The sequence below is a fragment of the Thermobia domestica genome, chromosome 3 (assembly GCF_964235325.1).
Source record: "Thermobia domestica chromosome 3, izTheDome1.hap1.1, whole genome shotgun sequence".
NCBI classification, from domain to species: domain Eukaryota; kingdom Metazoa; phylum Arthropoda; class Insecta; order Zygentoma; family Lepismatidae; genus Thermobia; species Thermobia domestica.
In genome coordinates, this window is record NC_137456.1 from 111,800,132 (window position 1) to 111,814,651 (window position 14,520).

Sequence of the window (14,520 nt, forward strand, 5' to 3'; positions counted from 1 at the left end):
GAATTTTATCATATAGGGCATAGCGGCCCAAAGACTCAGGAGAAACAACTAGTGCTGAAATTATGAAATTATTTAGATTAGTTAACAACGAGTATTGTAAGTACTTACTAAGGAATATCTGAAAATAGTAAATATATAATGAAGAGCAATTTTTTAAAATTCAACGATAAGAAAACAGAGCGTTTGATATATACAGACAATAGTCAATATTGTGTTAGTAAGTATGCTGGTTAATGTAGTACATCAGCTATAGTAATTAAATACGAGTATCAGTGTTCATAGGGGGAAAAAACTCGATCATTTATTAAAAATCTAAGAACTACATTTGATACACAGTTAAAATTCGGTTAACACATATATTCAATTGTAGAAGAATTGAATTAAAATTTTCAAAAGTTAATAAAACTATAACAGATTATAATTAAAAATTAAGGTAGAGAGAAAGTAATTAATTAAATTTATAAAATTAATGCCAGAAGTAAAGTAACGTTTAAAATTAAAATTAGCTCAAAGGTAATCGATTAAAGTGAAAATTAAATGTGTGTGTTTTCACTATTACACAATGAGAATTGTTTTGAGTTCAGAAAATTCATGTAAAATTTAATGGTTAAAATTAATGACATGGGGAATTACAGCGGACTCTTTTTAATTCAAACTTGGATAATTCGAATTATTGGATAATTCGAACTAAAGTCTAATCCCCTTGAAAACTGTATTAAAAACAATAATAAAAAATCGTGGATAAATCGAACATTTGAATCCCCTGTTTGGATAATTCGAAGTATTAACAGTGGAAAAAATTGTAGTGTTCGACAGATTGCAAACAGAACATATTCCAACTGTTTATCTGTTATCTTATCCGGAGGCGAGCGTGGGAAAGAGAAAGCATTATTTGTTGATATCACCTCCGCTGGACCCCCTCTCGCTCTAGAGAATCTGGCAGAAGGTGGTTGGTATGCATCTCTCCTCCTCCTCAATAACCTGGAAGTGCCCATCCCTTCTATAGAAGTGGGAATGACCTTGAACCCTGTCCTCCACTAGCAAATGACTTGTGCGAGATATTTGTGCAATTCCAATTAACTGAACTAAAAGCTGTGACAAAAATGTAAGCAGATTCGTTTGTGATCTATTGGCCTGCATTACGCACAATGTCGAATCGCGGAGCGTATTCTAATTCCTTACGAAAATGTGGTACTGTAAAAGGTAAAGTGCTTTAAAAGGTAAGGTGTACTGCATGTTAGTTTTTCATATACAGTACAGTTAGTTTGTTTCCTTGATTTTACTTAAAAATGAGAGTTTTTGGTTAATTCGAATTTTGGATAATTCGATTTTTTTTCCTGTCCCCTTGGATTTCGAATTAAAGAGACTCCACTGTAATATGCTATTATGAAATGATACTGTTTTCAATAAAAGAAACTGAAAACTAATAAAAATAAAAGGGAAATGTCAAAAATTGAGAGAAATTCAATAAAATTATGTATTTTTTAAGTATAACCTTTCCCATCTATTAGTTTTGCGAGGGACACAATTTTTAGATTATATATATCGCCTGTTTGTTTCAAGAGTGACATAACTAAAAAATTGCCATTATATTGACTTATAGGTAGAAAATGAATGCTAATCTTAATGTCTATCTACCTCTGATAAAAATTTCACAGATGTGATTCCAAAACTGAGCGCTAGAAAGAACTTGTGTGGTTCTTGTGCCAAGTTGTTTTCATCGCATTTCGAAACTTTCAAACACTTCTCCTGTAAAGTTAAGAATTTTGAGTTACGTCATTCTTAAAATAACTAGGCGATATATTAAAATCCAGTAATATGGTAACTGTATATCATTTCAAGGTCATACAAAACATCACGTATATATGATAATATTGAATAATAGTGATTTCATCTTTGCATAGTCCATGAGTCCATGACCCAGACTTCAACGCAAGTTGGGACAATTTTAGGACAAAGATCCTGCAATAATCCACTTCTGCAATGGAATCACACGAGAAATTTTTGAAATATGCAGCAAAACATTTCTTATATTCATTTCACATGGTTCTAATATACATATACATTGCAGAAGAACATATATTTCACATGGTTTTCTAGAAAAACTACGGTTTTTTTGTCACGATTAGCAATTAAAAATTAACTCTTGCAAAACTTAGTTCACTAAATTAAAAATGAACGAATATTTTAACGAATTTATTTCATAGTTTATTTTTAACAGACGAATTACAAGCCTGGATAATATGAAGTTTTATTTCTAAACAATGGCCTGTTTTACATAAGGATAGAACTTACATGATTTATAAATATAAACCAAGCTACCTATCTGTAAGACGGAAATTAGAATTTGGATCAGAAATATGGAATAACATTTCTATAACTAACTAACTCTATGGTCTATGGAACCCGGATGTTCAATGCCACATTCACGAAACCTTTCTATTGACTTCTATCCTTAGCCAACTGGATCCAGTTTCTACTTTGTATTTCTATTTCTGTGAGATCCATCTTAATATTGTCCTCTCATCTACGCCTAGGACATCCTAATGGGCGTTTTCCGATTGGTCTTCCAGTTAAGACTTTAAAAGCGTCCCTACTTTCTTCCATCCTGACTACATGACCTGCCTACCTGAGCCTCCTACACTTGATGACCCTAGCAATGTTTGGTAAACCATATAAATTATGTAGTTCCTCTTTATGAAGTTTCCGCCATTCCCCATTCCCGTCCCTCTTTGGTCCGAATATTCGTCTCAGGATCTTGTTCTAAAATACTTTCAGTCTACGTTCTTCCCTCAGAGTAAGCGACCATGTTTCGCAACCATACAGAACAACAGGCATGATTATTGTTTTATATATTTTAAGCTTCAAATTCCTCGACAGAATTCGCGACGACAAGAGATTTTGAACTGAATAATGACACGAATTCCCTGCTTTTAGTCGACATTTAATTTCTTCGTGAATGTGTTTTTCATCTGTTAATATTGATTCTAGATATGTGAAAGTATCCACTTTATCAAAAGTATTATTCGATATTTTAACGCATCCATAATTTGCCGTATTTCGATCCCGACGAATTTCCTTGTATTTAGTTTTCTCTGCATTTACTTCTTAACCCATGTCCTAGCAAGCGTTTAATAAGACCTCTGCATTTCTTTCTATTGGACATTTCTACAACTCGAGAGGAAAATAGAATCTGAACAAAATTGTTTTCTTCATTTCAAGCTTTAAAATGAAGATGAAATATTATATTCATAATAATTACGAGTGTTAGAATAGCTATTGAAATTTAGAGTCTTTCTAACAGAAAAAAAGTATTTGATGAAATTCTCATGAACAAGGTACTTTATATACCAGTAAGTACTGTTTACCTAAAACTAAGTTATGCATGTCAGGTCATGGTATAATACATTTCATAATACTAGTTGTACTATAATTGAAATGTTGGTTTGAATGTTTCTTAAGTAGATAAATTAAGATCAAATGTATTAAAGGAATAAACTTTATGAGATTTGACAGATTCTTTAAACTAATATTCTTAGCAACATTCTACTGGCAACGTAATTTAAAGACAACATGTTTCTTGTTTTTAATCAGAATTTTGAATTTTTAATATTGAATTTTGAAAAATTGAATATTTTAACAGTAAGGCATACAACTTATTCTGCTTACTTGACTTTTATCAGCATTATGAATTATATTAATATATATATATTTTTTAAATCACAGTGTATAATATACACTTATCTCATACGAAATTCTTACTCATATGCTGTTTATACTGAAATAAGTTATTATTATTATCTAACACGTTTTAGGAAACAAATGTAACACTAATTCCTTTCCTCTAATGAGTCATATAATATATTATGAGAATTTTGGGGGTAAAATTTCGTCTGATAGCAGATATAACTCACCCATTTAAACAAAGAAATTATGCAACGATGTCCTTAATGAAAGAAAGAAAGAAAGAACTCGAATATTGTTATGTTACGTATACTCAAATTAACCGTTATATTTCCCATATTTGAATCCTTAAGTCAATGTTAAATGTGTTGAAACAAGCATATTTTCTGCAATGGAAAAACTTAAAAAGTAAATTAATTAATGAAAGAGAAAGAAATGTATGGCCGTTACGCGTGTATGTAACTTCCTGTCAGAAAAAAATAACGTTTGTTACTCATTTAACCCTGAAATTGGTAGCGTCATCCATTTATATAAAAGAGGGGTTCGTTTAATGGAAACTAACAATAACATTTCTTTGCTCTAGTGAAGAAGAACTACCTAGCAATTCCAAAATGGTAAGTATAGAAAACACTTAGTTTTCTAGTGTTGTTTTGCGAAGTAACTTCACTTGCAAAGCTATTTGAAATCATGACTTTTAACAAGTTTTAGACTCTGGATTTATTTAGCGTTTACCAGTGTTTAACTTCAAATTAACTTAGCAGGTTAGTTTCATATGTTTTTCCCGTAATCGTTGTTCTATATAGCAAATAGTTTGTGGCTTTTGTTCATAAAGTTGACTAAGTTCTAATTCCAAGTTTAATGAACAATAACTCGGGAACCGAAGCTCTGCACTGGAAAATGTTTTACATGCTTAACAAGCAAATTCGCCTCTCTACGCCAAGTTGCGTCAAGATTCGGATGAGTTCTCTAGCTGTAGTATGATATGAGCTTTAGATTACTGCTACTACTACTTCTACTACTACTTCTACTACTACTACTACTACTACTACTACTACTATTATTATTATTATTATTATTATTATTATTATTATTATTATTATTATTATTATTATTATTATTATTATTATTATTATTATTATTATTATTATTATTATTATTATTATTATTATTATTATTATTAAATTAGATGAAGGAAGAATATAAAGTCATTTCTGCCATAAATAAATAAATAAATAAAAAGCTATTTAGAAACATTCGTAATCGGATTGAAAATTGATGAAAAAAGACAATTTAGTTCGAAATTGTAGATTATTTTACAAATTCTACAATCAACCGATATTATTTAGGATTACTTCATTGATATGGTGAATATAAAAACCTTCAGTAGTCTTTGAAAGCCCACAGCGTGTGTCAGAACAACGAATCAACTTTCTCTCTCTCTCTCTCTGAAAAAATCTAATATTGTATATGTATTCTCAACGACAAAACTAAAATATTTAATAGGGATATTTTTTGTTGTTTTTATGACAACATAATTAGTTATCGTATGTTCTTTAATGATAGCAATAAAGTTTGTGATTTGAAGTAAGCTAGTATCTATGAAAAAATATATATTGAAAGTAAATTTATGTGAAGTAATTATTTTCTGTTTTAGGATTAGAATCAGAAATTATATTTCTGGACTTTCGGCTATGTTAGCCCGTCACATATGTTAAATGTATCTCATTGAAAATACTGATTTTGATAGTATTTCTAAAATTTCATCAGTAATCTCATCAACGATTTATTATCTTATTACAATATTAGAATACATATATTTAGGCAATATTGTTTGGTTTGGCAGCTTTTCTCCTATACATTTTTGAGAAAACAAGTATTCGGAAGTTTCATGCGTAGACACATGACAATTTTAGACCAAGATATTGTTAACCTATATTATTAAGAAATGATTTACTTTGTATAAATTAGAATGAATAGATAGTAAAAATATGGACAGAATTAGAACTTCTCAGTTGCATGGTTTCCACAACGCAATGTTGGATTCTCGCGCCAAGTAGCAGATGGATTTTTTTTTTTTTTTAGTTTAGTTGAAGCTAAATAAAATAAAATAAACTACAAATAAAAAGGGAAGAAAAGTAAAGTAATGGAGTTTTAAATAAACTTTGGTCTCAACCAAGACATTCATCTGAGAAAGAAGATTATTGCTTAATATATATATCTCACAACTCAAATTACAAGTACTTTACCTTTTGTAATACTTTAGTATTTAGAGAGAAAATTATTTTCATCTTAACTTCAATTTCTATTTAATACTGTTTAAATAACTTGTAAATATTAGTTTCTCCCTACATTTACATAATTTAGAAAATCTAATATATTTTGCTATTATTAAGAGAACAATAAGTTCCCTTTCTAAGTTTTATTATTTAGGAAATTACCTGCCAAATGTCACTAATTAATTACAAATTCTCGAGGAACGGCTGTGAAGAATATGAGCAGAAAATAAATGTTAGAAAGACAAAAGCTATGGTGATTGGAACGAAGCGGTCGGTATCAAATATAGAAGTAGAAGGGGAGGAAATAGTACAGGTGACTAGTCTTCGATACTTGAATATTATTATTGGAGATGATATGAAGTGGGAACGTGAAATAAAAGCAAGGATAGGAATGGCGAAAGAAGCCTTTAGGAGAAAGAAAAGTTTATTCTGTGGGGCTTTGAATAAAGAATTGAGAAAAAGACCCACAAAATGCTTCGTGTGGAGTATTGCACTTTATGGGGCGAAAACATGGACATTACGCAGAAATGATCAAAAACGACTGGAAGTTTTCGAAATGTGGGTGTGGAGAAGAATGGAGAGAATTGACGAATGAGAGAGGGTTAGAAATCAACTACTGAGAAAATAACAATTTTAGATATTATTGAGAAGAGGAAGAAACTGGCTGGGACATTGACTAAGAATGTACTGTATCATGAGGAACATGCTAGAGGGTATGGTAGCAGGAAAGAGAGGGAGGGGGTGAAAGAGACTGTAATTGATGGACGATATAAAAATAGAGAAATCGTACGTGAAGATTAAGAGGTTAGCTGAAAACCTTGGAGCATGAAAGCTTCTCAGTTACGGCAAGTGGCCAATAATGGCAGAATACTTGTGATAATAATGATGATTTAAATTGAAATAATATAGTATATTCCTATATGCAGTATGTGAAAAATGAGAGGAAGTATATTTTTCATGAACTTATGAAATATTCGAGAGTCCAAAGCTATTTCTTTCTTTTCTTTTTTTTCTTTTAGATGATTGCATCAATTTTGCTTGCTCTTGCCGTTGCACCCAATCTTCTGAGTGCAGCACCTGAGCCAATATTTCCTGGAGTGGCCCATCACACTGCAGCAGGAGGACATCATGGTGTATCTGTAGAGCAGACTCATCACGTAACTTCAGGGGGCGCAGGTATCGGAGGCCTTGGTCTTGGTGGGGGTGTGGTGAGTCACGGAACCAAGATCACCACTTCCCATGGGGTGGGTGGAGGACTCGTGGGAGGACATGTTGTAAGCCCCGTTCTTCATCATCCTATTCTGCCCGTAGCTGGAGGCCACGCTGCTGCTGGTGGACATGCTGTTAAAACTAGCGTCCATACTTCTCAGCAATACGTTGGTGGCGGTGGTGTTGGTGTTGGTGGATTTGGAGTTCCCGTAGGAGTTGGTGGTGTAGGTGTTGGCTCCAAGAGTATCTCGTCAAGTGTTTCCAGCCAAGTGCATACAGGGCATGTCGCTGGAGGTCATATCCTTGGATAGACACCTCTAACAGCACAACCCTACAAAAAATAAATAATTTGAATTTTTTAAAAATGAAAGTATGCCTTAGCGAGAAATAAATTTTATATATGACGCTTTACTAATAGAAAATTGCCTTAAAGAGCAAAAGGAAAAGAAAGGAAAGTACATTAAAGTCAAAATTGATCATATACATACCGATGCAACTTTCATCATGAGTGTATATTGAAAAGCCTGTAATTAAAATACATCATTCTCTTCCTTAGGCTAGCTAGGCACTCTTTTATGTTAAATTGCATACGATATAGCTATCCATAGGCATTATTCAGTTCAAATAGCTTGCAAAATCAGATAAATCGAAATAACAGAATAATATTGGGATAAATTGCTTGCAATGATTACGACTTGTATAAAGGACCTTGGATAGAATGTTAATTACCTTTTGCATTTAAAACACCGGTACTTCTTGATTAACCTAATTTTGACGTTATTGATACAACGATTCATTTTAAGAGGGCTACTATCTAAAGAAGAAAATTGTATTTGTTTTATACACATTTAAAATATTTGGAAAATGGCTTGAGCTTATACTTTTTTTTTTCATATTTATACTTAACGAAAGTTCACTCTTAATTCTATATTCTCGCTTTGGTATACGTTGTACAATTTTTTTAAACAAATGACTATTTTTATTAGCTTTTTTTTTTTTTAGATGTGTCACCTATTGTAAATACTAACTCATTGTACCATTTAAGTATTTTTGGTTTTGCTTTTATTCAGTGGCGGACTGGCAAACTTTGATCCACTCAGCTTAATTACGGAGTTGGCCCGCCTAGAAAACGCTTCCGCGTTTATCATATTGGCCTATTCGGTGATTGTCAAATAGCTGAGTGGAGCCAGGCCGCTCCTGCTTTTATTTAAGTATGATGAGTGCTTTTATTTCATTTTTTCTGAAATAATTTTGTCTTGTGTCAGTTGAGTGAAAAATCTAATCAAGTAAAAGACGAAGAATCGTCAAAACAACATAATAATAGTACACGCGCATAGCAAGTTGCCTTTAGATAAATTCTTAAAATACGCTATTAAAAGTAAAAATTACAAAACAAAAAAGCCTAAATCAGAATGTAGACATCTTAGAGCATGACTTTAATAATTTAAACTTCCTGTTCGAAATTTATAAATATGTGTATAAGATGTAAATATTTATCTATCCAATTGCATTTAAATATAAACTAAGAATATGCAGACATCTTTTAATCAAATTTTCGTAATTTTGTCCATATTACATAACTTACCTAACTCATACATTTGAAAATATTGTATGCTTTTGTCTATGACGTTTAATCGGGAAAAGTGTGTTACATTTGTAGCAATTGAAAGAAGTATCGAATTCCAGTTAAGAAACATTACATGAAATTTACTGATTTTGATTAATATAAATTTTATGACAAAGATATGCAATGTTATACATTATAAAGTTTTTGTGATACTTAATAACACCCTGTTTTGTTAGAAAAAATGTTATAGCGTTTTTATTGGCAGATAATTACCTAAAAATTAGTTATAATTAGAAGTTTATCTTTGATTTGAACCTTCTGCAAGAATGGTCTTTGGTTTATTTAAAATTATCTTACAATTTAAAATTGAAATTGAGATTTAGTGATAAAACCTGATTGTAATGAATACGAAACCTTCGTTAATAATACCGTTAGTGAAATACACTTTAGTATTTTATTTTTATTTCAATGGAAGTATGATAGGCATAATAATTGTATATTTTGTCATTATAATATGTTCCTCTAATGATTATTGTCATATAACTCCCATCTATAGGAGTTATTAGCAATCCATTTATTTTATTTAAGTTATGTATGACTGTTGTAAATAAAACTAAAACAAACACTAGAAATTCGTTTTCTTTTATTAAAAAAAAGATGAATAAATTTTCATCTAATTACCCAAGAAAATCAAATGCAGTTTCGAACCTTATATTGTGTTGTCTGTCCATATCATGTCTGTCAGACACCTATTAGTACTGTCACTAGTACTCCTAATTTTACTCGCTTCATACGTATGCAGTAATATTGTATCTTTACACTCAAGGTATCAGAAAAAGACGATAGATGTCACTACCATGCGCACTAACTGTTAGCGTAGCGAGCGAGAGCGCCTCTATGTAGTAGATTTTTTAAGTTCACAGAAACACACTTGTGAAGTTTACATAATACATTTTAATATAAATCAGTGCTTTCCAACCCTGGGAGGCGGAAAGAGCGAGCAAGAGGCACCATCCACTGACGGAACAAACGTGAACTTCGAGGTTACGGAACACGGCAACAATGATAATGGGCAAAATGATGGAATGAAGAAAGTGAAGGAAACGGGAGAACCCCGACAATACCCACCATGCACGGTGCTAGTACACCACAAAACCTACTTCAACTTTGGAACAATTTGATTTTAATAGATAAAGAAAATCCAAATTCATTATGCGGCAATGACAGGATAGGATAATCTCATGCTTCTCTTATCAGCATTTTCTTTTTAAGAAACAACGCTTTTTTTCAATGAGGAATGAACGGGCTTGGTTGAAACGTGCTTCAACATCTCTTAACAAGTTTCTCTCAACATGACCCAAACACATCACGTTGTAGAATTTCTTTGTCTAAAAAAGGAACTATCATTAACGAGAATTCTTTGAGATTGCATGATTATTTCAAGCTAATTATTGAGAGTTTATAAAGTGTAAGGTCTAGAGTTTATATTTCATTATTTAGGGACACATGAATAATCTCAAAAAGTTTTTTGCCCCCTGGGATAGTGCTGTTACATCCACCCATCATGAAAGTACACTAACAACTTGCAATCGTAATGACGCTTTTTTGATAGAAAGGTCAGTGTTTTCCAAATTAAGAAATAAATTTTATTAACACTGTTTCTAGAAGCCCCGCTATTCTTCTTCCTTCCACCACTATAGATCATTCTCGGCATAATGGTCATCATTTCACCATTGCATTACACGACATGATAGTTTCCACTACAGTCTCGTTGCAGCTGTCCCAGATGTATATTGGCCTATTGCTGCTTACAGGATTTCCTGGGGTCATTTATCGTGTATACTGGGGTCAGACAACTTGATAAAATGCACCGTTGGTAACGTTCAAAAACACAGTAATCCATGGAACTGGCAGCTAGATTCTTATCAGTAATATCCTCAAATGAAAGAACATGGATGCCAGTCTCAGCTGTTGTGTCGGTAGAAGATCAGCGATGTTTTGGCCGTGTGATTTGAAACTTTGTCCTAGTGCAGCTCCACGCGATGAGTGTCTTTGCCATACTATGCTGGTACTTTATTTGTGTAAACTATTGGATAGGTCAGGGATAGGATACCGGTATATTCTTGGTAATAATAAGTAGTATTAATTTTGACAGTTTATTCGCCCTTATGAATCTCCTACAGTAAAAGCCAATAAAAACTGTAAAACCTCTCGCGAAAGTTTCTTTGCATTGACGAACAAAGTTACATCGGTTTGTTAGCGAACAGTTCTGTAGACGATTATCCGAACTTTTACACACTTACGTAGATGCACGCTTTGTCCACTCACAACAAATTTTTAGCCGCCATTATGTTTTTGGCCCTCGTATAACTTTCTGTATGTGCTCTTTCACTCCGAGACATGTCATGGTGTTAACGCGTGGACACTGGCATTGCAGACAGTTTGCTGCCTCAATTTGTGATGGGCTTTACGATTCACTGTTGATTGGGTCACTTGTAATTATTTCACCACAGCGTGCTATGTTAATGGAATACAAACATGTAACAGTAGATTATGACTTAAACCAAGAATATTTCTACAAACAAGTAGCAGTAGATTATAACTTGAACCAAGAATACAAACTGTAACACGACATTATGACTTAAACCAAGAATATTTCTACAAACAAGTAGCAGTAGATTATAACTTGAACCAAGAATACAAACATGTAACAGTAGATTATGACTTAAACCAAGAATATTTCTACAAACAAGTAGCAGTAGATTATAACTTGAACTAAAAATACAAACATGTAACAGTAGATTATGACTTAAACCAAGAATATTTCTACAAACAAGTAGCAGTAGATTATAACTTGAACCAAAAATACAAACATGTAACAGTAGATTATGACTTAAACCAAGAATATTTCTACAGACAAGTAGCAGTAGATTATAACTTGAACCAAGAATACAAACATGTAACAGTAGATTATGACTTAAACCAAGAATATTTCTACAAACAAGTAGCAGTAGATTATGTAGCTTGAACCAAGAATACAAACATGTAACAGTAGATTATGACTTAAATCAAGAATATTTCTACAAACAAGTAGCAGTAGATTATAACTTGAACCAAGAATACAAACATGTAACAGTAGATTATGACCTAAAGCAAGAATATTTCTACAAACAAGTAGCAGTAGATTATAACTTGAACCAAAAATACAAACATTTAACAGTAGATTAAAACTTGAACCAAGAGTACAAACAAATACCAGTGTCACGTGTATATCACGTGAAGGAGTTGGTTTGAATGGATTGATATTTTCTCAATTAATATTGAAACCTGAAGTGGTAGTAGATTTCCAGTACTTTCGATTTTAGTACAGAAATGTGAGTGAAAATAAATATAGAAACCAGTTCTGGCTATATAGTGAACAACGTTAAAACCGGATATGGTTGATTTGTACCATTTCCGGTTTGAATATCACCTCCATCAATGAATTCGATTCCTAACTATGGACCCTCTACTTCCTGACAAAAGATGATGGTGATTTATCAAGTTCTTGAGACTTTTTGTCTCCCGGACACACGGACAAAATAAATATTATATATAAAGGAGTCTGGATAAACCAAACTCGTTAAAAATCAAAGCACACCAGAACGTTTAATGTAATGTTTGTAAGCAGTGTTTTTTCCAGACATGTTTTTGGGGGACACTGCCGCAGGAGCTCTGAGAGTGTTCCCCCCGGAGAAGACCAAAATCATACATCTATAATATAATAATAAATAGAATAGTACCAGTGGTGTCCACCGCAATATTGTGACCCCTGGAACATTGTTCCTGAAAGAAACACTGTCTGTAAGTAAATGAAGAAATGGTTCTTGAGGAGCTGGAGCGGGAGATAAACAGTTCTCTATGTATTCCAGGATTAAGAGTGGAATGTGCCGCATGTAGCCAACCATGTTCTTCCATGAGCTCTTGAGACATAAAGTTCAGTATTTCATTTCAGTGCAGATACATTAAGTAAATAGAAGGAGAGACAGATAATAAAGAAGTCACATTCTTTTTAGTTTTAATTTTATTTACACGGTATTTAAATAGAGTTTATCTAACGAGAGTGAAGAGATTATCTAACACATATAAAGGAGTACTAAACTTCTTGGCGCTGCAGCCCATTTAGGGCTACGGCAGGCCAGACTTTTCAAGTCCAACGAAGTGATACGTAGTCAACTCATCGATTTCCACGTGTCTTTATTTCTGGACAGTAGTTCGATACCTCTTAATTCAGGTAATTTTCCAATTGCCTCATGATGCTGGGTTAACTTTAAAAAAAAAAAAAAAAACTTTCACTGAGAAGCCACGCGCGCTATGAATTCGCTTAAGCACGAGCTCAGTAATATTAAAACAATACTTGAACACCCACTATTAATGATCTCTGTTCACAACCACAGGTTTTAAATTTTGATGCATATGCTAACGGGAAATAGATCTAGAGATTAGCATAAAGTATGTAACATGAACTAACTTGCTGAAATCTTATGTATGCTTAAAGCAATGGCGGTTCCAGAGTTCTATAAGAGGGAAATCACATCGGCAGTGGCGGAAAAAATCCTTCTCCCATTCCACCTTTTAGTACAGTGCAATTTGGTTTGAACCCGGATATTCAAAGAAAAACAAGCCGAAGCCTTTTTAAAATGATCACGACACTCTATTCAGTAACTCAGAGAAAATCCCAAAAAATCCCAAGTCGGATTTGGTCACTATGTCTGCCATATTAGGTAGCCTATTTCCAACGCCAAAAGTTTTCGTAAAAACCATAGCATTCACTTTAACTGACTATAATAGAGGTTGTAAACACAGCAGAGATATAAACTATACCTCATTGAAAAGATATTTAACTAGCTGTTCTTATTGTGTGAAAATTGAGGAAATTTACACTTTCCCTAGAGGGAAAGAGGGAAATTTTAGAAACTTTCTCAGAACAGAAGTAATTTTTTTTTAAATCCTTATTACAATATTGTAGGGAGAAGAAACATAAAATATGTGCAAATTGTTGGCTAAACCTTTCTCAGTAAAACGCTAAAAATACCCAACAAACTTGCTTTCTTAAGCTGGAATTTTAAACTTAAATGCACGTTAAATCCCCCTCTTGTCCAAATATTGTAAAATTTTCACCTGTGCATCCATAAGTTTTGAGTGAAGTTATCAATGGAAAGGCAATTGAGAAAAAAACGATGTTGCCTGTTTTTGGGAAAGAAAAAAGAGAAAAATCACAAAATTTGAGGAATTTTTGAAAAAAAAAAATGCTCAATTCTCAGCAAGCCACATTAGTCGGAAGAATTTGACATGTATACAAAATTGTTGAAAAAAAAATCATGTTTAGTAACGTATAAAATTTCGTAATGTTTAAGGTAGGAAATGATCTAAAAACTAATTGAAGACCTGAATTGCATAAGATCCCAAGTCCGCTCTTTTTCTTCGTATTTTGCGTTTTTTATTTTATTTTTATGTTAGCATCTATGTTTTAAGGGCTATTCACTTGCATAATAACTAAATCCAAATCAAAACCCTTTTAAAAAAAAATACAAAATAATTTCAGCTAAACAGAATAGCGTGCCAGGTATAATCTTCTTGTCTTTCTTCTAAAATCACAAAAGTATTCCGGTGGATTTGGGATGTTCAGCAATTTAGGTCTTCAATTCTTTATTACGTAAGGGTTTCAAACTTACTTTTACTTGAGTGTATTCCAGACGAGGATGTTCGGCATTTTGGAATATCTCTTCTTCGATATCCTATTCG

General features: G+C 32.6%; 1 protein-coding gene across 1 annotated transcript; it reads left to right on the forward strand.

The window, feature by feature from the left end:
• Window positions 1-4,254: 4,254 nt before the first annotated feature.
• LOC145681489 (uncharacterized) lies at window positions 4,255-7,517 on the forward strand. The gene is made up of 2 exons (XM_081753139.1): window positions 4,255-4,298; window positions 6,980-7,517. The coding sequence occupies exons 1-2, from the start codon at window positions 4,296-4,298 to the stop codon at window positions 7,478-7,480; spliced, it is 504 nt and encodes a 167-aa protein (XP_081609265.1). The 5' UTR covers window positions 4,255-4,295; the 3' UTR covers window positions 7,481-7,517.
• The last annotated feature ends 7,003 nt before the right edge of the window (window positions 7,518-14,520 follow it).